We start from the raw sequence: 22,972 nt of genomic DNA, 5'->3' as shown, positions 1-22,972 counted from the left end.
TATACATGCAATGGTTTAAAGTGAAACCTGAAGATACAGCTCCCATATAAGAAGTGTCTGAGGTGAATTTAAGGAAGAAATCTGTTGGTTTGATAAGATTTATGAAGCAAATGAATACAAATAAATCGAGAGGTCTACACATAACAGAGACCTGCAAGTATCCATTCATTCGATCAGCATATATTTATTTGCCTACGAGTGTTTCCTTAACTCCTTCTTACTGTACCACAACTATACTGATGATAAGCAAAGAACAAGGAAAAAAAATGGAGACAGGACTTATATCAGTTGAAGGTAACTACTGAAGTTACTAGCATTTATATTATATTTGTGAGGGGAGAAAGGCTGTCTTTCCCAAAATACAAGCTTTAGGAGGTCAGAATTTTATATTTACCTTTGTTTTCCATGAATTAAGCATTCAGAAAATACCTATTAAATGAAGTAACTATATTTAGTCCAATCCATTCCTTAAGAAACAGAATTCAAATTCCAAAGAGAAATCACTTGTTCAAAGCAATAAAACTATGTAATGTCAGATATCAATTAGAAATTAGGATTTCCGGGAGGCCGAGACGGGCGGATCACGAGGTCAGGAGATCGAGACCATCCTGGCTAACCCGGTGAAACCCCGTCTCTACTAAAAAATACAAAAAAACTAGCCGGGCGAGGTGGCGGGCGCCTGTAGTCTCAGCTACTCTGGAGGCTGAGGCAGGAGAATGGCGGGAACCCGGGAGACGGAGCTTGCAGTGAGCTGAGATCTGGCCACTGCACTCCAGCCTGGGTGACAGAGCGAGACTCCGTCTCAAAAAAAAAAAAAAAAAAAAGAAATTAGGATTTCCTAAAATGTGTACCTTTTCATTAGAAAAGATGACTTTTTTTGGTCCATCGACCAGATAAAAGCATGCTTCCTCAATTCAAAATGAAATTTTATCACAATGCGAAGCTAAAGGTCAAATAATGTTCTGATTACCTATATGATATTCATGGGATGATCTCAAGGTCCTATGTAGACGTATGGTAGCTTCAGAAAGGAAGCCAAGTTAACAGTTGACAGTTGATTTATCAAAGTACTGAGATTCTAAGGTTTCTCTCTCCTTTCTTGTAATTTTATTGTTCTTAAGACTTTTATTAAAAACAAAATTATCCCCAAGAAAGAACTAAGTCTCTAGCCTGGTACACCATATACAAAGTATAACCCTGAAACAAAGCACAGCCCCAGCTGCCATCCTCAAAAACCCTGGCTTAGACACAAAACTTGCTCAGTCTCACCAGTATATCCCTTGGTATTCGCTTTCTCAAGTTCCTTTTCGGAGTTCACTTAAAACCTCTGTGACCAGTTTCAAAAACTCATCTAGGGAGCACTTTCTAGGAAAATAAACTTTAATTCTAGTTTTCTGTTGTATCCACATCCATGCAAACATCGATTCTTTCAAAAATTATTTATAATTTAATATCTTCGTGATTTGTTCATTTATTCTTCGGACACAAAGAAATGAATCTCCCTGCATTCGCCTGGGAGCTTCTGCAATGAAGTTATTACAATTTAAATAATCTCTACAGTCATTGTATTTAAAATGTTGACTGAATAAATCCAAAATCAATTAATATGCCAGAAAAAAAGGAAGCCACCCCACGAGCTAAAGGGTAAGGCCCTTTCTGCATTCATCTTTCTTACTCTCACCCACTCTCCCACCACCCAGCCCTAAGGCAGGCGAGGGAGCCGTGCGGTGGGCGGTTCCCCACGTCCGCTGGGGGCTTGGCCCTGAGGCCTCGCCTGGCCCCCGGCGCGCGCTCCCGGCGCCGGCCGCGCCCCCTCACCCAGGCGGAGCCGTAAAGCCGGAGAAGGGGCGGGGTCTCAGCTCCTACTTCATTCTACGGCCGAGACCGGAGGATGTTCCCTGCTCAGGAGGAGGCCGACAGGACCGTGTTTGTGGGGAATTTAGAGGCCCGAGTTCGGGAAGAGATTCTGTACGAGCTGTTCCTTCAGGTACCGTCCTCCGGGAAGGGGCGGCGGAGGGGCGGAGCCCGTCGGGCCGGAAGCGTAGCGCGCACCTGGACCACCCGGAGCCCGGCCCCCTTCCGCCCAGTCCTGAGCAGGGGTTTTAATTTGGTTTCGCTTTGGCGCACCTGTCTCCAGGTGAGCGTCTGGGGAGTGAAGTGATGGAGCGTTCCCCCGTGCCCATTCCCGCTGCAGAGTCCTGGGGGTGGGCAGGGAGGGGGTTCCCTCAACCCCAGTTTCTGATTAAGGGCTTTCAAGAGGCTGCCTGGGCCTCGGGTGTGCTGAGGCAGAACCGAAAACCGCCTGGTCACTGTTCGTCAAGTAGTAAGCACGCTGACATCCCGCAAAAGGAGAGGGGTCGCTTTTATAATGCTTCCTTTTACACCTTGCTTCTTCCTTCAAGTCCTTTTATGCGGAGAGTATTTTTATTCCAGCATGAGAAGTGAGATTTGAGACGATTTGCAGCCAACTTACCGTGACTGTGATCAGTTGATTCCCTGGCCAAGGCCCTTTCATTCATGCCAAGAGGACCTTCGGAAACTTTGAGACCTCGTACCTCTAGGATTAAGCCTGCTGTGTCCTGTATACACGCTCACTTACCGTATTGTCCTATACAGCTAGGTCTCACTTGCCAGAAAGATACCCTCATTCAGCCATTCCCCTAACCGTGTAATGATCGGGAATTACCAAATACTAAGGAGGGTGCTGGGAATACAAATTGAAGAGACACCCTTTCAAATCCTAAAAGGGAGAACTTAAAATTACAGATAAAAAGAGAAGGGGACATAGATAGAAAAGTGGTTCTGAGTGCGAGTTCTGAGGTCAGCAGTGTGACTCTGAGCCTGTCAATGAATTCCTCAGTGCCTCAGTTTCCTTATATGTCAAAAGAGAGTAATAGGATCTGCAGTATAATGTGGCTGTCGGAATAGATGGCCTAATGGTAAATGGCTACAGCTGATAGCCATTTTAACTCACTTATGAGTGATATATTCATTTATCACTCATTATATATTCATTTATCACTCATATACTCATTATGATAGCCATAATAACTCACTGTTTGCTACCGCTACTACTGCTAATGGTACTGCTGTTATTAGTGTCTTAATTTAATTTAATGTAACTTAATTTAGGAGAGCTACGTAATTAAACATGAGGCCAAAGTACATAAGAAAGCGGCAGCCCTTTATTGCAAATATGCACACACTCTCGGGTGAGGTTCTCCGGTCCACCAATGCCCGGCTGAAGAAGTCAGGCCGGCTCCTGCAGGCAGCGGACTTTTATGCATTGGTACTGGAAGGGGGCGGGCAGTGGGCGGGATAAGGTTGTGATAGGGGCGTCTCCATAGGCGTGGCCAGGTAAATTTCGGTTTCCTCAGATTGAGGTCATGCCGGGCCTGCTCAGTTGATCTGCATTTTCCCACGCGGGGTAAGTTGGTGATGAAGAACCCGGAAGCAACATGGATTGTGCCTTCTTGTTCACCTTCCTCCATCTTGTCCTTTCTCCCTCACCCAAACAATTAGTAATAAGACTAACATCAAGAGAAATCAATAGTTACTTCCTCCTATCAGAATAAGGGAAGGTTTGGAGGGAGTCATTTGCGGAACTAAATTTTCAGGATTGAATGGGTCATACGGGTTATTTGGTTGTGAAAGGACTTACTTTTGTCTCTAAACAACTAAAGCAACCCTCTTTTGATTATAGATACAATTTTGTAGAGAGGGTTCTTTCCAGGAATACAGTTTCCTTTCCTGGACGTTAATTTTTTTTTTTTATTATTTGAAAAATATTATTGATTTTAAGATTTTTAGGTTCGTCCTTTTAATTCATCTTTGTAAATGTGTCTCCTTTTTTATCAACTCTAATCCATGTCAGTTTTTTCATTCAGTATCATTTAAAACTTACTATATTAAGTTAAAAAAAAAAAAAAAAAAAACACCAAAAACCAAAAGAAATACAAAGTAAACTTAGAGTTGTTTTTCCCCAGAAGACTTCTTTCACTCTGAGCCTCAAAAAAAAAGGAAAGTGAAAGACTGGGGTGGGATTGCATTATCCAATAACCATTATTTTTAGTTAATCAGAACTCGATCAATATCAGTTGTGTGGATCCACAAGACTATATATTATTTTATCATTTTTTATAATTTCCTTCTTCCACCTAAGCAAAATGTAAATTTTATTTAATAGATCAGGTAAGAAGCATAAGTTATTTTTGTCTAGGTATTGAAAGGAATTGCCAAAGTGGAGTTTCTTTTCCACTTTAGGATTCCAACACCCAGCAAAACTTGACAACTATCACACTATGTATTTCACTGTGGTTTAAAAAATACTATAAGATAATGTGATTGTTGCTATAAGTCTTCATGTTGAATTTTATCTTTAAAAATGCTTTGGATTATCTAAATTTATGTCAAAATTCAAATCACATAAGCATATTCTGTCCCATAGTGATTATATCTATTTAATATCAGTATAAAAATCACCAATTTTATTGGTTTTGTTTATATTACAGTATATTTATCCTTTTACTGTTTTCTTTCAAATTTCTGATTATACTTGGAAATGAGAAAATCAGATTATTATCATTACACTTTTAATACTAGAGTTGAGATTTAGAGAAAATATAATGAATTCAGTTTCAAATATGTTGAGATTGAAGTACAAAAACATAGATGTCTCCAGGAGATGTCTCCATGAAAGAGACATAGTGGGAAAAGTAGATTTGTTGATGAGGTGGTCCTTAAAGCCAGAAGGGAAGGGAAGTTAATCCCTGGGAGAGCACAGAGAATGAAAGGAAAAGACTAAACCTTAACACACGGAATTATTTTAAATATGATCATTAATATTTTTCTTTATAGTAAAAGCAATTTTTTATGTATGCAACTCTACAGAGAAAAATAATCAGTTGTTAAAGTCTGAACCATTCAGCATTAAATCAGTTTTTGTGTTTGTAAGTGCCTCCTCCCGTCATTATCATGGCTGTGATGTAATTTTTTGTTAGTTGTAATTAACAATTTTTTATGATATTTGGCTCTGTGTTTTTAAATCTTCATTGCATATTATAGGTTTTTCTATCAACATAATGTGAATATTTATAATTTATATTTTATTCCATTTTAATAACACACCATGAAATAATATCTCCAGTTGTTAGATTTAGAGCCTCTCTAATTTCTCACACTTACAAATAATGCAATATACTTAAAAGTCTTAAACATATTTAAACATTTTTCCTTTGGAAATTTACCAGTGGAGTTTCCAAATCAAAATGCGTAATAAATTTATTTATTCTTGTAAAGATATGTAATCTTCATGACAGAAAATTTAAACTCTGATATAACATTGCCAGCTTTTTTGAGGATAACTCAACCAAAATTGAATTTCTCATTTCAGTTAATTTTTGAATTCAACACTGTGAATATATATGGAGACAAAGTATTATTTTAATCTTAGATTTATGTGTTTTCTAAATTGGTTTGTTAAGCCTAACAGAAGGATAGTCTACCATTTCTTTTACAGTTTGAAACTAATACCTAGAATTTCCTGTTCTTAACACCATGGAGCCAGAAAATACAAAGAAAGTGTGAGGAAGTGCAATATTTATTATTAGAAAGCTACATTATCAGCAGAGCCACATAAAGATATTGCTAACACATTTCTTTAGTCTAAAGTTGAATTATTTGAGTATGAAAAAATCTTTGGATTTATGAGAAAATAATTTTTAAGTTTCTTATAGGCGGGGCCACTAACTAAAGTGACTATATGCAAAGACAGAGAAGGAAAGCCGAAGTCTTTTGGATTTGTCTGCTTTAAACACCCAGAATCGGTGTCTTATGCCATAGCTTTGCTGAATGGAATTCGTTTATATGGAAGACCAATTAACGTGCAGTATCGATTTGGTAGGTCCTGCCACTGATTAATCTTCAAAGTGTTTTGTGGTTGGTACTATTCTCAGAGGTGTAAGCAATTTGTTTCCTATATAGTGGAAGACCAAAAAAAAAAAAAAAGTACCTTCTGGTCATTGTTAAATTTTCTCAGAACACATGTCTAATTCATAATGTTATATAGTTAATTAGTCTTGACAAACCTATAGCATCTTTTCTAAAAATAAAATGTAAGATATTCGTTTTAGTATCAGCCAGCATGTAGCTATGATGGTTGCTATTGGTCGGTAAAATTGATCAAATCTAAATGAACTGGGGTCACACAACTGTAGCATTTATATAGCAAGAATATTTACTAATCTTGTCACTGCTAATGTATGGTATTGGATCCGTACTATTTGGAAGATAGAGAGAGGGCATTAGTCCATCTGGGGAAACTTTTCCATACATGTTGCCCAGGATTTTAAGCCCCTGTAAGAGCAAAGTGGCGAAAGGCAACTGTAGAGTTACCCTTCCTAGTGGTGGAAAAAACTTCCTGACATGAATGACTTCAGCAGCTTCTCCTGCACACATGTCAGGAACAGATCATTCGTGATTTAGCTGCCCAGAGAATGTTATAACATTACTCCAGCCCTTTCATGTTTCAGGAGACCAACAGAGGCCATCTGTTAATTCTTGCAAAATGTATGCAGCCTCCTCTAAATGGTTCAGGCTTATTGATCTATCACTTGTTGGTTTTTAAATTCCTCTTGCTATACTAAAAGCAAACAAATAGTAATAACAAAAACAATGCTTTATTGCAAAGCGAAAGTGCATGTTTTTGCATTTTTTTTCTTTTTTTCTTCCTTCCTTTCTTTTTTTTTTTTTTTTTTTTTTTAATACATGGTTGCATCATGCTCTCTGGTACTTTCTGGTTAACTTACACAGCCTGGTATTAGGTTGGTGCAAAAGTAAGTGAGATTTTGCCATTACTTTTTAATGTCTGTGGAATAGGCCAAGGTGTATTATGTTCTGTCACATCATGTATAAGGTTGAATTGGCTTTTGTCCATGAGGGTTAAACTCCTGCCTTGTACACTGGAAGCAAATAACACTTGTTTATTTGCCATTTTTAGTTTACAGGTGTCTAGAACAAACCATCATGTATCTTACAAAGTCCAATGTCAGTGTCATTCTTATTTACAGTCATTGATTTAGACAAAGCTTGATTTTAATTCATTGATACATAGTACTGTAAACAATTTGTAAATATGATTTGAGAGGTCAGATATGCATATATCTTCTCTGAGTATAGAATTTTTAAATCACTACTATGTCCTAAAATATTTTGAGTCATTTTATGGTTTAATATTAGAACTCAAAAAAAAAAAAAAAAAATGCACCATGAAGGAACCTGTTACTCTGTTTCTTTTAAAGGGAGTTCTCACTCTTCTGAACCAGCTAACCAAAGTTTTGAGAGCTGTGTTAAGATAAATTCATACAGCTACAGGTACTTTTAAAAATATTTCTCATTAAAGGTGAAGCAAATATGTTCTTATGCTAAGAGGAGTTTTTATATATTTTGGGCTATTGTAAAACTTTACTTTTTAGGCATAGGATAAAATTAAGGAATATCTGTTTTTCTGAGCCCATGAAAAGTGATAGAAAATATTTTCATTTAAAGTTCGGTCTTAATATTTTCAATAGTAGGGGGTAGAGACTTATATTTGTAGTTTTTTCTAATAGTTTTCCACATGCTTTTCATAGCTGTTAAATCATTTAGACATACAAGGTTTCATCATGGATCATAGAGATACTGTTATTTATGCTTTACATTTGAGTAAATGGAGTTGCAAAAGTTAACCAATTCTTAAGGTCACAGGATGATAAATTCCTAGCTTTGAAACTAAGCCTTCTGACATTAAGTCATTCAATTAATTATTTTACTCTTTGAAATAACGTCTCTGTGTTAATTTTCAAACTCTTCTAGAATTTTGTATAGCCTGATTTATTGATGCAATGGTAGCCTCCACGTACACTATCTGGCAAGCTATCCCAGGGGTCATGAAACTGAAAGGCTCCCACGGTAAATGAAAATGTTCAAATTACACCTTTTATTACATCCTTTTTAAAAACAATGAAAAGCAAGAAGAAAGATATTGGATAACTTAGCACACTTAGGAAAAGGTGCAAGCAGGCAGGAGGACCAACTAGCTGAGTTGTGGTTACACTAATAAACACATGCCCTGTTTCTCTCTGCTGTATCAGCCTCCCCTTGCTGACTGCAGTACTTCTGCAGCCTCTCTAAGTGGTTCAGGCTTTTTCATGTATCACTTGTTGGTTTTTAAATTTCTCTTGCTATACTAAAAACAAATATGAATAACAAAAACAATGCATTCTTGCAAAGGGAAAGTGCTTCTCTTTGCATTCTCTTTGCATTCTCTTTGCATTTCTTCTTCTGGCTTCATCATGCTCTCTGTTACTGTCCAATTAACTTACATGGGCGGATAGAATAGGTCAGGGTATATTATGTTCTGATACATCATGTAGATGTATGATGTAGATATCTATATATATAGGAGAGGAATAGATATACTCTATTCAGAGTAGAGATATAGATCTACATATCTCTATATGGCAGAAGTCCTCACAGGCAGGAGGAAGGAGCTCACGAGAGATGGCCAAACTGGTTTTTACAACAGATCTACTTGTGATAACAGACCCATTTCCTCAATAACCAATTAATCCAATAATCCATGAATGAATTAAAATATACATGAGGGCAGAGCCTTCATGACCCAGTCACGTCCCAAAGGTCCCACGTCTCCACACTGCGGCACTGGGGACCAAAATTTCAACATATGAACTTTTGAGGGCCACATATCTCTCTCTAGATATTATATATAGAGAGAGAAGTATTGCTCTGCTAGCTTGTTTACAGTCTGTGATAAACATTAAACATGTATATCGTCCATACTGCTTTTTTTCTTGTCTTCTTTAGCAGAAGTGAATATTCTCAAGTAAACTAACAACAGCTGACCCTTCTATCCCTTTTTGTTATATCAACCCTCTGCACATAGGAGAGTGGCCCCTTGGGACTGTCAAATATGCAAGGTTACCTTTCAGAGCAGTATTGCACCCCAGACAAAACAGTGTGCTCCTCGTCTTCATTCACCCCAACTTTTCTACATCAGTGAAATCAGAAGTTAGGAAAGGAGGTGGTGAAATTGGATTGCCTGAATTTGCATGGTAAAATTGAATTGCCTGAATTTGCATGTTGGCTCTGCCACTTTATTAACATCAATTAACAGTTTATTAACAGTCCGTTAACACTGTTAATAAAGTAGCAGAGGCAAGATGCAAATTCAGACAAGAACTGGATATGTTATTTTACCACTCTGTTCCCCATCTCTAAAATGAGGATAAAACTTTAAAAGGTTACTGTGAGAATTGAATTTTATAATTAACACAAGGTGCTTAAAAGACTGAGCATACAACGTTCCGCAAATGTTAGCATAAAGGGGGATTTATTACTTTGGTGGGGGAAGCACTATATAGACCCATGTGTCGAGCCACGTATATAATGTAAGAGCTTCTTTTTTCTACTAGTACCAAGTGGGAAAAGATACCTTGTTTTCCTCAGAAGTTAGAAAGGAACAAGGTATTGGTAAGATTTAGACGGAAGAGAAAAGACTAGATGGGCACTAGAATATAGCAGGAAAACTCTGTTATTTTCTAGTTATGTTTGGTACACTGACCCTAAGTCATCACAAATTCTAGAGTAGACAACCTGAGTTATGTGTATATATTGGATATGACATTTCATTAATAATACTTTATTCTTCTAATATTTCTGATATTATAAAGAAAGTATAAAAAAAATGGGTTATCATGTCCCCAAAGTGATTTGCAGAGAAAAATGATGCTTTTTTACCAGTCTTTGCTCTTCCTTGGAAATGGATTTTTATGCTGCTGCTTGTTTCTTGTACCTTCTGCTTTTATGAATATTTCCTGTATTCGTTTGCTAGGGCTGCTGTAACAAAGTACCACAAACGGAGTACTTGAGCAGTAGTTGTTCATTGTCTCATGGTTCTGAAGGCTAGACATCCAAGATAAAGGTGTCAGCAGCAATGTTTCCTTATGAGAGCTATCAGAAATCATCTGTGTCATACCTCTCCCTCAGCTTCTGGTGGTTTGATGTCAGTCGTTGGTGTTTTTCAGCTTGTAGAAGCATTACCAAGAGATCACCTTCATCTTCACATGGCGTTCTTCCTGTGGGCATCTGTACTATAGTTTGAATGTGGCCCTCAAAAGTTCATATGTTGAAATTTTGGTCCCCAGTGCCGCAGGGTGGAGACGTGGGACCTTTGGGACGTGACTGGGTCATGAAGGCTCTGCCCTCATGTATATTTTAATTCATTCATGGATTATTGGATTAATTGGTTATTGAGGAAATGGGTCTGTTATCACAAGTAGATCTGTTGTAAAAACCAGTTTGGCCATCTCTCGTGAGCTCCTTCCTCCTGCCTGTGAGGACTTCTGCCATATTTTGACATAGTATAGCTCACCGGAAGCTAACCATAGCCACCTTCACCAGAAGCTACCTGATCTTCGACTCTGCAGCCTGAAGAACCACGAGCCAAAATAAACCTCTTTTCTTCATAACAAACAGAGTACCTGTTTGTTATATAATACCAGTTTGTTATAACAAACAGGTATTGTGTTATAACAACAGAAAATGGAGTAAAACAGTCTGTCTTCAAATTTCCCTTTTTATCAGGATACCACTCATACTGGATTAGGGACCCATCCTGTTCCAATATGACCTCATCTTAACTAATGATATCTGCAATGACCCTTTTTCCAAATAAGGTAACATTCTGAAATGCTGGGGTTTAGGACTTAAATTTTGTGGAGACATGTCAGCCCATCAGACTTCCGAATTTACATGTGGGTCCTCTATGCAGACAACTTTGCATCCCCTGAGGAAAGATAGTGGTTTTATCTGCAGCTGTTTTCATCATGGTGCTAATATCACCACTTCTGCTACTGAGTCATATCTTCCCCACTCGGTAACCTCGCTCTACCTTTCATCTTGTTCCTTGCCGTCACTTTCCCCACATGCGTTCTGGTCTTCCTGAGCACTCTCTCCTTAACAGGCTGTTATATTTTTCTCTTTCTGTTACTGAAAAATCTTTCATCCTTCACATCCTTTCTTCCCATTCTTGCCTCAAACTCATTGTTATATAGAAGCCTCTCTTTTTGAAGGTTATCAGGTACCTTCTGACCAGCAATTCAGAGGACCCAGTGCTTATCCAGTTTACTCTCCTGTAACAACAGACACCTAATTCTTTTCTTAATGGAGTTTTTGCTTCTGCTGACTTCTATAGTAGAGCTCTCACCACTTGTAAATGGGGTTCTGCTTAGCCATCTGACTGCTTCCTGTCATTCTCCTTGACTCATCTTTGTCTCCACCTTCCTCTGCTAATTTTAGCCTTCTTCATGGTACACTTCCTATCCTAAGAATTACTAATATTAGCATTAAAATTAACAAGTAGACTATTTAAGAGTAGCTATAGAATCTGGCTAGCATTTGTAACCTCTCCATAGAAGCACATATAACATTTATAAATGTATAAATGAAACTTTGGTACAGTTTTTAAATTAGGTGTTTCATTAATTAACGTGTGGAAGACATCAGCAAATGTGTTCATGTTAGCATTAGCAGTCGGTTTAGGAAAGAGCATAATTTTTATAGTTAAACAGTAAAGGTATCTTTAAAAATAAATGAGGGTGAGGGGAGGGAACTTAGAGGACAGGTCATTAGATGCAGCAAACCACCATGGCACACGTATACCTATGTAACAAACCTGTATGTTCTGCGCATGTATCCCAGAACTTAAGGTAAAATTTTAAAAAATTAAAACATTTTAAAAAAACTAATGAAAATTTCTAGCTTCTTAAATTTTTTTTATATCTGGAAAAGATTGAAGTGTACCCTTTGTAAATACTAACAACTTGCTTTGCTCTTTCAATATCTAAGTGTTATTCGTCTTTATATAAATAGAATACTGTCCAGCAATTTTCTATCAGAAAGCCAGATTTGACTCTAAGTATCAAGGCTTCAATATTTAGTAATTGATTTATTGCTGTGTCACTGTGTTATCAGTAATAATAACTGATTATTTGTGTATGTGTTTAAGGTAATTAATTACTCTTTAACTGAATGCTGTCCGATAAGCTTGCCTTCTCTGTCTTTGTAATTATGAAGAACTTATATTTTTCTTAAGAGAAAATGACATTTGTAAGAGGAATTTTAAGATTTTATTACTTCTTCTTTCATGTCCTCAAAGGAATGAAGAAATGGTGGTGAGCAGATCTTCCTTTCCCATGCAGTGTTTACCAATTCATAATACTTCTTTACCTCAAGAATATTTTCCCTTTCAGAAGATGGTAAGCTTAATATGTATTTTATTCAGTATATAATATGATACAAACTATGAAGAACATGAAGACTATTTGTAACATATGGTGCCCAAATCTAAACTGGGATGAAGGCACAAGATGTCCCAGCACTGTCCTCCAGTGTTGTCCTGCCCTAGCACCATCATCCTAAATTTCACTTCTAATGCCTTAGCAAATGGCCACGGTGTCAACAGAGAAGGGGTGGATGGCAGTGACGACACACTGCAGTCCAAGTGAAATTTGAGTAGAGAGTTCTAATGTAAATGACTATTTTAAAAGGCGTTTGCAGTGGCCAGACATGGTGGTTCACACCTGTAATCACAGCACTTTGGGAGGCCAGGGCAGGATCAGTTGAGGTCAAGAGGTCAAGACCAGCCTGGCCAACACAGTGAAACCCTCTCCATCATAAAAATAGAAAAAAGTAACCAGGTATGGTGGTGCACACCTGTAACCCCAGCTACTTGGAAGGCTCAGACATGATTGCTTGAACCTAGGAGGTGAAGGTCGCAGTGAGCCAAGATTGTGCTCCAGCCTGGCCAATAGAGCAAGACTCTGTCTCAAAAAGAAAAAGAAAAAAAAATGTTTGCAGAATTGAATAATTTGAATAATTTCACTTAGTGAAGTATTTTTATGTAATGTCATCAGTCCCAAATAGATTGCTTTAGGACATGGATTTTGAAAGTAAATTTCTCTTTTTAATTAAAGACAAAACTATATGAAGGTTCTCAATTGGTCGAGTAAACTAAATTATTTCCAGAGACTACCAAAAATTGGTTTTGACCCAGAAATCTTAATTATGGACTTCATTGTGAAAGGGGAACTTATTTTTTTCAATTCCTCATAAATAAGAAATTGAAGTCCAGGGTTAATCAATAGTCCCAAGATTTTCAGCTTTTTAGTGACAGGTGTAGGACTAACCCAGGTCTTCTGACTCACATACTGTTATTTTTGCAAATACCCAGCGTATACGGGAGGTTGAGATTTGTTAAATATCCATTTTCAATTTTTAAATGGAAAGAAATTTTCCTGTAAAATGATACTTTTAAACTTCTGGTAAAAAAAGAAAAGAAAAAAAAAACCTTTTCTTAATTATGGTAAAACATTAGTAAACAATCAGTTCTCATCTGAAACTCTAAATGTCTTCATCTGAGCATTTTGTATCTTTTGGTAGAGATGGGGTAGGAGAGAGACCCAAGTTCATGGTATCTCTATTAATCTTTAATTGCTTTGAATAGTTAGAAATTTGAGTTAAGAGCTTGTTTGTGTTTAAAGGAAGTATCTCTCTATCTAAACAATAAATAACTATGCTGTACAATATGGGGGCAGTTAGCCAGATATGCACCTAGGAAGCTCGGTTTTAAAATTTTATTTAATTTTAATTAATTTAAATTAAAATTTAAAACCGATACTTGGTTCAGTTTTCAGAAAACTTTTAGGTATATTTGAAACAACTTGGGCATGTGAGTGTATTTTTTTCAACTCTAAATTTGATGTAATCTAAATTCAGATCAGGTATTTTCAAGAAAAATTTAGCATTCAGATTGAGATATGCTGTTAGTATAAAATATACCTCATATTTTGAAGACTTCATGTGAAGAAACAGTAAAATATCTCATTAATTTTATGTCATTTACATATTAAAATTATATCATTTAAATTGATATATTGGGATAATAAAATACATTGTTTAATTTCACTTGTTTCTTTTTACTTTTGTATTGCAGTTATTAGATTTAAAACTACATGAGGGCTGGGCACAGTGGCTCATGCCTGTGATCCCAGCACTTTAGGAGGCCGAGGTGGGTGGATCACCTGAGGTTGGGAGATCAAGACCAGCCTGACCAATATGGTGAAATGCTGTCTCCACTAAAAATACAAAAATTAGCTGGGTGTGGTGGTGTGCACCTGTAGTCCCAGCTTCTTGGGAGACTGAGACAGAAGAATTGCTTGAACTCAGGAGGTGGAGGTTGCAGTGAGCCAAGATTGTGCCACTGCACTCCAGCCTGGGCAACAAAGTGAGACCCTGTCTCAAAACAAACAAACAAACAAACAAAAAACTATTTCCATTGGATAGCACTAATCTGTATTGTAGTGAGCTATACACAACCTCAACTCTTTATATTGACCCTTTAATGAAACACCTACCTTTCTACTATGAGAGGTCACTGTCTTTCTTATAGCAAAACACAGTTTAGTTTATTCATGGCTATCGTATAATACATGTAAACTGTTAACTTTTTTCCTTAATCCTTTGGATTTGCTTTGGTAGATGAATGTCTTTTGTTTTCACAGCAGTGGCATGCGTATAATCCAGTGCTGCAGCTTCCTTACTATGAGATGTCAGCTCCACTTCCTAATAGTGCATCGGTGTCTTCCTCACTGAATCATGTTCCAGATCTTGAGGCTGGACCCAGCTCATATAAATGGACTCACCAACAACCAAGTGACTCTGACCTTTATCAGATGACAGCTCCATTTCCTGGTAGTGCATCCGTGTCTTCCTCACTGAATCATGTTCCAGATCTTGAGGCTGGACCCACCTCATATAAATGGACGCACCAACAACCAAGCGATTCTGACTTCTATCAGATGAATAAACGAAAGAGGCAAAAGCAAACAAGCGATAGTGATAGTAGCACAGACAACAACAGAGGCAACGAATGTAGCCAAAAGTTCCTAAAGTCTAAGAAGAAGAAAAGATACTAGTAAGAAGAAAAGATACTAGTATTACCTGCAAATGAAACTTACCTATACTGATCTTAGTTCTGTTATTAAAAATAATAAGATGTTATTCCATCAAGTAACCAATGTCATGGCTATCTTGTCTTTTAAAATATATAGTAATAAGACTTATCTCTGATTGCTGTTCAATTTTTGCCTTGAATGACAAAAGCTTTCTAAAAATAATATAATTTACCACTTTTTGTATTTGTCATGATATTTTTGACCCATTGACGATAAATAGACTATTGTCATTTTATTAGTACCAATGATGACATTTCGCCAAACTATTAATCAAAAGTCACTTATTGAACACATTGATAAAGCACCATGCTCCCTTTGATTATCCCCTGTAACCAACACTCAACTACAAATAGGCTGGGATTCAATGTGGAGTGGTGGATTTCCTGAAAGAAAGTCGTGCAGATATTTAAGGATTGCATATTGTTCCTAATGAGGATGTAATAAGCAGACATTAGTACCCCTTTCTTTTAGTATCTAAAGATGTTGTTTCTGAGCCATACTCTTCTTCAGGTTTATTTTATAAAGTGAGGACATATGATAATGATACCAAAGGAAAGATAATTCTCATGAAACCAACTTTTGGATCATTCCCTTTTTATACAATTGCGTATTTATAGGGATACCTGCCTCTTCTCATGTATTAATTGTATGTCATTAAAATAAGTTGGCTATGTCAGTGTGTATTATTCACTTCTTTTGCTAGCAAGGTTTGAGATGATATATTAACCTACATAAATCATGAAAATGAGCAAGTAAATAGAATAATATTTTATTAATGTATGATATGTAATACTTATTGTCTAAATCAAGTTTCCTATTTTGGGTTTATTTATTTTAAAAGAAAAATAAAATGTGTTGTTTGGGCATTTTTGTTTATAGCTCATTACAAACTAGAGTGATGAAAATATGTATTTACTAAAGCTAATTGAAAGAGTCATGCAACTCAGTTGGGAATTAACCACCCAATTCAATAGTAAAAGCCATGCTTGGATGTTTCTTTTGCATGTTGCCTAGCATTTTACAGATATTTATTATTAAAAAAAAAAAGATATGTTTTTAATGAAGGGAGTAACTGAATTTTAATCTTCGTTATAAATATATAATATAGTGATGTTTGAAACATAAATATTAGTCTATTTCTATCTAATCAAAATGCAAAACAATTTTCCTTTTGTAGCTGATATGGTTTGGCTCTGTGTCCACACCCAAATCTGACCTTGACTTGTAATCCCCATTATTCCCTCATGTCAAGGGCAGGACCAGGTGGAGGTAATTGGATCATGGGGGCAGTTTCCCTCATGCTGTTCTTGCAATAATGAGTGAGTGTCATGAGATCTCATGGTTTCATAAGCATCTGGCATTTCCCCTGCTGGCACTCCATCCTGCTGCCTTGTGAAGAAAGTGCCTGCTTCTCCTTTGCCTTCTATCATTATTATAGGTTTCCTGAAGGCCTCCCCAACAGTGCTGAATTGTGAGTCAATTAAACCTATTTCCTTTATTAATTACCCAGTATCAGGTATTTATTTGTACCAAATATGGTTATTTGGTACCGGGAGTGGGACACTGCTATAAGGACACTGGAAAATGGGGAAGAGACTTTGGAATTGGGTAACAGGCAGTGGTTGGAACAGTTTGAAAGACTCAGAAGAAGACAGGAAAATGTGGGAAAGTTTGGAACTCCTTAGAGACTTGGAGGGCGCAGAAGACAGGAAGATGTGGGAAGACTTGGAACTTCATAGAGACTTGTGGCATAGCTTTTGACCACAATGCTGATAGTGATATGGGCAATGAAGTCCAGGCCGAGGTGGTCTCAGGTGGAGATGAGGAACTTGTTGGAAACTGGAGTAAAGGTCACTCTTCCTGTGCTGTAGCAAAGAGACTGGTGGTATTTTGTCTATGCTCTCTATAGATAGAGATCTGTGGAATTTTGAACTTGAGAGAGATAAATTAGAGTATTTGGTGAAAGGAATTTCTAAGCAGCAAGGCATTCTAAGATGTGACATGGGTGCTCTTAAAAGTATTCAGTTTTATGCATTCACAAAGATATTGTTTGGAATTGTTTGAAAGAGAAGCAGAGCATAAAAGTTTGAAACATTTGAACATTTGCAGCCTGAGGATGAGACAGAAAAGAAAAAAAAAATTTCTGAAGAGAAATTCAAGCCAACCGCAGAAATTTGCATAAGGAATGAGCCAAATGTTAATCACCATGACAATGGAAAAATGTCTCCAAGGGATGTCAGAAGTCTTCATGGCAACCCCTCCCATCACAGGCCCAGATGCCTAGGAGGAAAAAAAATGGTTTCATGGGCCAGTTCCAGGGCCTTGCTGCTTTGCACAGTCTCAGGACTTGGTGCCCTACATTCTAGCTGTGGCTAAAAGGGATCAACATACAGCTCAGGCCATCGCTTCAGAGGCTGCAAGCCCCAAGCCCTGGCAGCTTCCATGTGGTGTTGAGCATGTGGGTGCACAGAAGTCAAGAATTGAAGTGTGGGGACCCCCTCCTAGATTTCAGAGGATGTATGGAAACACCTGGATGTCCAGGCAGAAGTTTACTGCAAGGTCAGAGCCCTAATGGACAACCTCTGCTAGGGCAGTGCAGAAAGGAAATGTGAGGTTGGAGCCCCACAGGAGTCTTCACTGGGATACTGCCTAGTGGAGATATGAGAAGAGGGCTACTGTCCCTCAAACCCCAGAATGGTATGTCTGCCAAGAGCTTGTGCCATGCACCTGAAAAGCTGCAGACACTCAACACCAACCTGTGAAAGCAGCCAGGAAGGGGGCTGTATCCTGAAACGTCACAGGGGCAGAGCTGCCCAAGGTCATGGGAGCCCACCTCTTGCATCAGCATGATTTGGATGTGAGACATGGAGTCAAAGGAGATCATTTTGGAACTTTAAGGTTTAATGACTGCCCTATAGGATTTCAGACCTACATGGGTCCTGTAGCCTCTTTATTTTGGCCAATCTCTCTCATTTGGAATGAGTGTATTTACCCAATGCCTGTATCCTCATTGTATCTAGGAAGTAACTAAGTTGCTTTTGATTTTACAGGCTCATAGGTGGAAGGGTCTTGCTTTGTCTCAGATGAGACTTTGGACTTGAACTTTGGGTTAATGCTGGAATGAGTTAAGACTTTGGGGGACTGTTGGAAGGGCATGGTTGTGTTCTGAAATGTGAGGACGTGAAATTTGTGAGGTCCAAGGGCAGAATGATATAGTTTGGGTCTGTGTCCCCATCCAAATCTCACCTTGAATTGTAATCTCCATTATCCCTACATATCAAGGACAGGACTAGGTGGAGGTAATTGGATCATGGGGATGGTTTCCCCCATGCTGTTCTCATGATAACGAGTGAGTCTCAGGAGATCTGATGGTTTTGTAAGCATCTGGCATTTCCCTGCTGGTATTCACTTCATCCTGCTGCCTTGGGAAGAAGGTGCCTGCTTCTTCTTCACCTTCCACCATCATCATAAGTTTCCTGAGGCCTCCCCAGCAGGGCAGACTGTGAGTCAATGAAACCTCTTTCTTTTATGAATTACCCAGTCTCAGGCATTTCTTCATAGCAGCGTAAGAACAGACTAATACAGTAGCTTTATCTATAATTCATGTTTTTGAAAATTTAGGCTGGAAAATACAAGATTTTTTTCTTTTAAAATTCACATTTTTGCAACTTAGAATCATGCCAAAGGGAAAAATATGTTTCTGAGTAATTAGAAAATAATAAATCTTACACAGCATATTAACTTCCCCTCAGCCTTTCCTTTAGTTCTTCTGAAGTTTACCTCAGCCCTAAATTATTTCACTGGGATTGGCATTTTAGGAAATATGTATTAAGGAATGTCTTTAGCAGTTAAGGAAAACATACGTTTAAGAAAATTATTTTGAAATATTGTTACATGAACTAAAATGTTAGAACTGAAAAAAAATTCTTGTAACTCCTTCCAGCATAGGCAGGAGTATCTAGATATCAACTTTAACAACTCAACCAACTTGAACCAACCAGATGGCTAGGAGATTCACCTATTGAGCATGATGTCTTTTATTGATAAAAATATATATAAAACTTCTGTTAAACTTTTAAACTACTACAATCCTATGAAATTTTAACTTACCAGTTTTCTCAATGCTACATAATTAAAAATCATTTAAATCTTCTGATTTTAATTCCTCAGTCTTGAAATTATTTATTTTTAGTTATGTATAAATCCAATCTACTGCTGCTACTAGAAGAAGCTTGGAATTTGAGAACAAAATCAGATGTTTTGTATATTATCATATTCACTAATTTATTTTTAAATGAGTTTCTGCAATGCATCAAGCAGTGGCAAAACAAGAGAAAAATTAAAATTGGTCGAAAAGATATGTGTGCCAAAGAATCCCTTGAAATTTGATGAAGTGACTAATCCTGAGTTATTGTTTCAAATGTGTACCTGTTTATACAAGGGTATCACCTTTGAAATCTCAGCATTAAACGAAATTTTTATAAGCAATTTGTTGCAGCATGATTATTATAAAATTCTGATATAACGTTTTTTGTTACCTGTTTAGAGTTTAAAGAGAAAAAAAGAGTTCAGAATTATTACATTTTTATTAGCATTATCCAGGTGCAAAAACTTCTAACACTATGTTCACATCTTTTTCTCCATTGCCTTCTGAACATACCCACTTGGGTATCTCATTAGCACTGCAAATTCAACATTTTCCATTGCTAATTTTTTCTCCCTAAATATTTACTTATATACTCAGTTTTAGCCAATGTTTCAGTATTGACCATTTGCTCAAGTCTAGTGACCTTGCTTCAGTGACCTTCAGAGAGCTATTTCAGTCCTTCCTGGACCACTTGCATGCTTCCAACAAAATGAAGCACTCTTGATGTTAGTCACTCAAATAAATGGAAATGGGCCCATTTACTGGGAATGTTAACAGAATAAAAGATAGACGTGACACCAGTTGCTTCAGTCCATCTCCATGTACTTGCTTAAGGCCTGGCCATATTTCTCATGGTGGATATGGTTCAGGGCACATGTTTAAATGGCTGTTCTTGTAGGATGGTTTGGCTGTTGGATTCCTCATCTTCCCTCTCCTTAGGAAGGAAGGTTACAGTAGTACTGTTGGCTCCTGGAATATAGATTCATAAAGAACTAATGGAGTATCATCTCCCACTGCTACTGTGTGTGGTCAAAGTTCAGATCCTTTACAGTTTCCACATTCTATCTCTATTTCTATTCATCCTAGTAAAGCCAGTTATTTCAGAAATAAATCCGTCTCTCATTAATTTAATCCTCATTAAGAAAAGTCAACTAATAGCCCGGGCTTGATTTTGGGGAAAATGAGCACTAATATATAAATCTCTATCTTATTTTACTTTACAGAACTCAGAAAGCTTTGTTTGTTTGTTTGTTTGTTTGTTTGTTTAACAAAGGATACTATTTGCTTCCACACCTCAAGCCCAGGTAAGTTCAGTGAGTACAGTTTTTCCAATTTGCCCTCACATTTGTTGAGGTACTTGGTGAAGATTCTATTTTGCCTGGTCAAAATGAGTTCTAAAAAGTCACACAATGCCCCAGCTGTGGGCTAAGTTTATTTATTCACAATCAATCATTCCCAACTCACAAAAATTACCTCATGTACATGTAGAACCTACCACAGCAAGCAAAGGCAAGCAATCTCTTATCTGGTTCCTGGTAAAATTTTCTTTTGAGCTTCTAATACCATCTTCACACCAACAGGTTATATACAGTTTGACCAAAACACATACATACTTACATTGTAATTAGATAATATAACCAGTATATAAAGATGCAAATTAATGTACTCTCTGTGTTAAAAATTCCCAAAGATTGATCCCAAACCTTTATAATAAGTTTTACTGCAAGGAATCTGAATCTAACAATAGTTGGCTCAACTACTTTACCTTGTTTGGGAAACATAATCAAAACGTTCTCTAAGTGAATAGTGTTGATCAGTCCAACACACTATTTGAATCCTAATACTGTTTTTGCTTCTATTTTCATATGAGAAGAGTAACATCCTGGATAGGAAAATAACCCTTACCCCAGCCACATACCCCAAGCTGACTATGTCTTCATTGACTTTATTCCAACCTCTGAGGTTAATCACAAGGAAAACAATGAAGACTCATTCTGCAATCAGAACTTGTCAATCAGAATCCTAAGAGTTATTCTAGACAACTTCCCAAGTACATTTCTAGGAGGTCATTAGCCCCTCATTGTGACCTTGTTCAGTTTCTCTTTATTTCCTGCTTAGAATATCCATTAAGCAAATCAATCAACAATGAATGAATGTAATTCTGAACACTAATTTTAGTGCCGAGGCTACATTACTGAAAACGTATGGTCCCAACATTCGAGAAGCTACTGGTCTACTGGTATTGATGGAAAGATAGATGACATCAGGATAATGCTATAACATAATATAGGTAAACACAGAGCACAATGAGAGTGCAAGACAAGCTTCATTCCTCAAGAAAATAAGTCCAGGGCAGAAAAGAGGGAATCACCTGACTGTAAAGAATACAGCTTTCTGTACAAACTCTCGGCCTTTCTCATATCTTCAGTTCTGCACTTCATCTTTCCTTAGAAAGGTGGCATCAAGTTTTAAGCCTGTACAAGTAAAATGACTTGCCACTTGCTAGTTACCACTCTGTCATCTTGAGAATATAGGGGCTCGGGATATGGCAGTATGAGAAAAAAAAGAAGATAAAAATCCCTGCTCTCATGGAACTTACGTTCTATCAGGAAGATAGAATAATTAAGATAAATAAAATATAAAGTTATATTTTAATAACATACATGCTGAGGAAATAATGCAGGGAAAGGTTTAGAGATTAAAGAGCCAAAGCAGGAGAGAGAGTAAGCCGTATGGATAGCTGAGGGAAAAGCATTCCAAGCAGAATAAACAGCAGACGAAGGTTCATGGAGGAAGCATTCCTGGGAGAAAGTGAAGGAAGCCAATGTGGTGGAGGAAGTTGACTATGGGACCTTAGAAGTTATTGTATGGACTTTGATATATATTCTTAGTGAGAGTGCTTTGTGAATGGGAGTAGAGAGTTAGAGTGTGACAAGGATAGAAATATTGAGACCATTGAAGTTAGCCAGCCAAGAAAAGATAATTGCTTGGATCAAAAGGTAGAAAGAATAAATGGCGTCAACAATGATTCCAAGGTTTTTGGTCGGAGCAACTGGAAGAATGAAGTTACTTATTGATATGGAGGAAACAATGTAGGAGCAGGTTTTGGAGAAAAATCAGGAGCAGAATTTTGGACATGTTCATTCTGATTTGCATATTAGGCATCTAATAGGAGACAGGAGTTTGTACACACAAGTATGGAATTCAGGGGAGAGGCCTAGGTTGAAGATATAGGCATTAGAATTATTTTTATATTCATGGTAGTTAAAACCTAGAGACTGGATGAAATTGCCTAAAACATGAGTGAAGATAGAAAGGAAATGAGTCCAAGGATTGCCCTGGGTCTTACCAGTCAGTATTCGTACCTGAAGGAGATGAGGAACAGCCAGCAAGGTATAATGACAAACAGAATGTGATGTCTCTGAAACCAAATGAAAAAATGTTTTAAGGAGGAAGAAACGGTGAGTTGTGTCATTGACAAGTCAGGCAGGGGAAGGACGCAAAATTGATCATTGGCCAGGTGCAGTGTCTCATGCCTATAATCCCAGAACTTTGGGAAGCTGAGGTGGGTGGGTCACTTCAGCTCAGGAGTTCACGGCCAGCCTGGCCAGCATGGTGAAACTCCATCTCTACAAAAAAATATAGAAAGTATCTGGGCATGCTGGGTCTTGCCTGTATTCTCAGCTACTTGGGAGGCTGAGGTAGGAGAATCACTTCAACTCAGGAGGTGGATGTTGCAGTGAGCCGAGATTGT

The 22,972-nt window shown here is 37.5% G+C and overlaps 1 protein-coding gene across 2 annotated transcripts; it reads left to right on the top strand.

The window, feature by feature from the left end:
• The first annotated feature begins 1,867 nt into the window (after positions 1-1,867).
• On the top strand, positions 1,868-16,135 carry RBM11 (RNA binding motif protein 11). 2 transcript variants are annotated; one of them, XM_023227522.2, is made up of 5 exons: positions 1,868-1,987; positions 5,736-5,898; positions 7,299-7,371; positions 12,215-12,314; positions 14,619-16,135. In XM_023227522.2, exons 1-5 carry the CDS (start codon positions 1,892-1,894, stop codon positions 15,030-15,032), a joined length of 846 nt encoding a protein of 281 aa, XP_023083290.1. In that variant the 5' UTR covers positions 1,868-1,891; the 3' UTR covers positions 15,033-16,135. The 2 variants fall into 2 exon arrangements, with proteins under 2 accessions (XP_023083290.1, XP_023083289.1); XM_023227521.1 differs by having other exon boundaries at positions 1,892-1,987; positions 12,215-12,318; positions 14,596-15,032.
• The last annotated feature ends 6,837 nt before the right edge of the window (positions 16,136-22,972 follow it).

Source organism: Piliocolobus tephrosceles, chromosome 19 (genome assembly GCF_002776525.5).
Source record: "Piliocolobus tephrosceles isolate RC106 chromosome 19, ASM277652v3, whole genome shotgun sequence".
Taxonomy (NCBI): domain Eukaryota; kingdom Metazoa; phylum Chordata; class Mammalia; order Primates; family Cercopithecidae; genus Piliocolobus; species Piliocolobus tephrosceles.
The sequence above is the reverse complement of the archived record's forward strand: the minus strand, read 5'-3'. Positions and strand labels throughout refer to the sequence as shown.

Coding starts and splice junctions, on each gene's coding strand:
- RBM11 (XM_023227521.1), top strand. CDS start 1,892: ATGTTCCCTGCTCAGGAGGAGGCCGACAGGACCGTGTTTGTGGGGAAT. Junction 5,899..7,298: donor TAACGTGCAGTATCGATTTG/GTAGGTCCTGCC, acceptor TTTCTTTTAAAG/GGAGTTCTCACTCTTCTGAA. Junction 7,372..12,214: donor ATAAATTCATACAGCTACAG/GTACTTTTAAAA, acceptor ATGTCCTCAAAG/GAATGAAGAAATGGTGGTGA.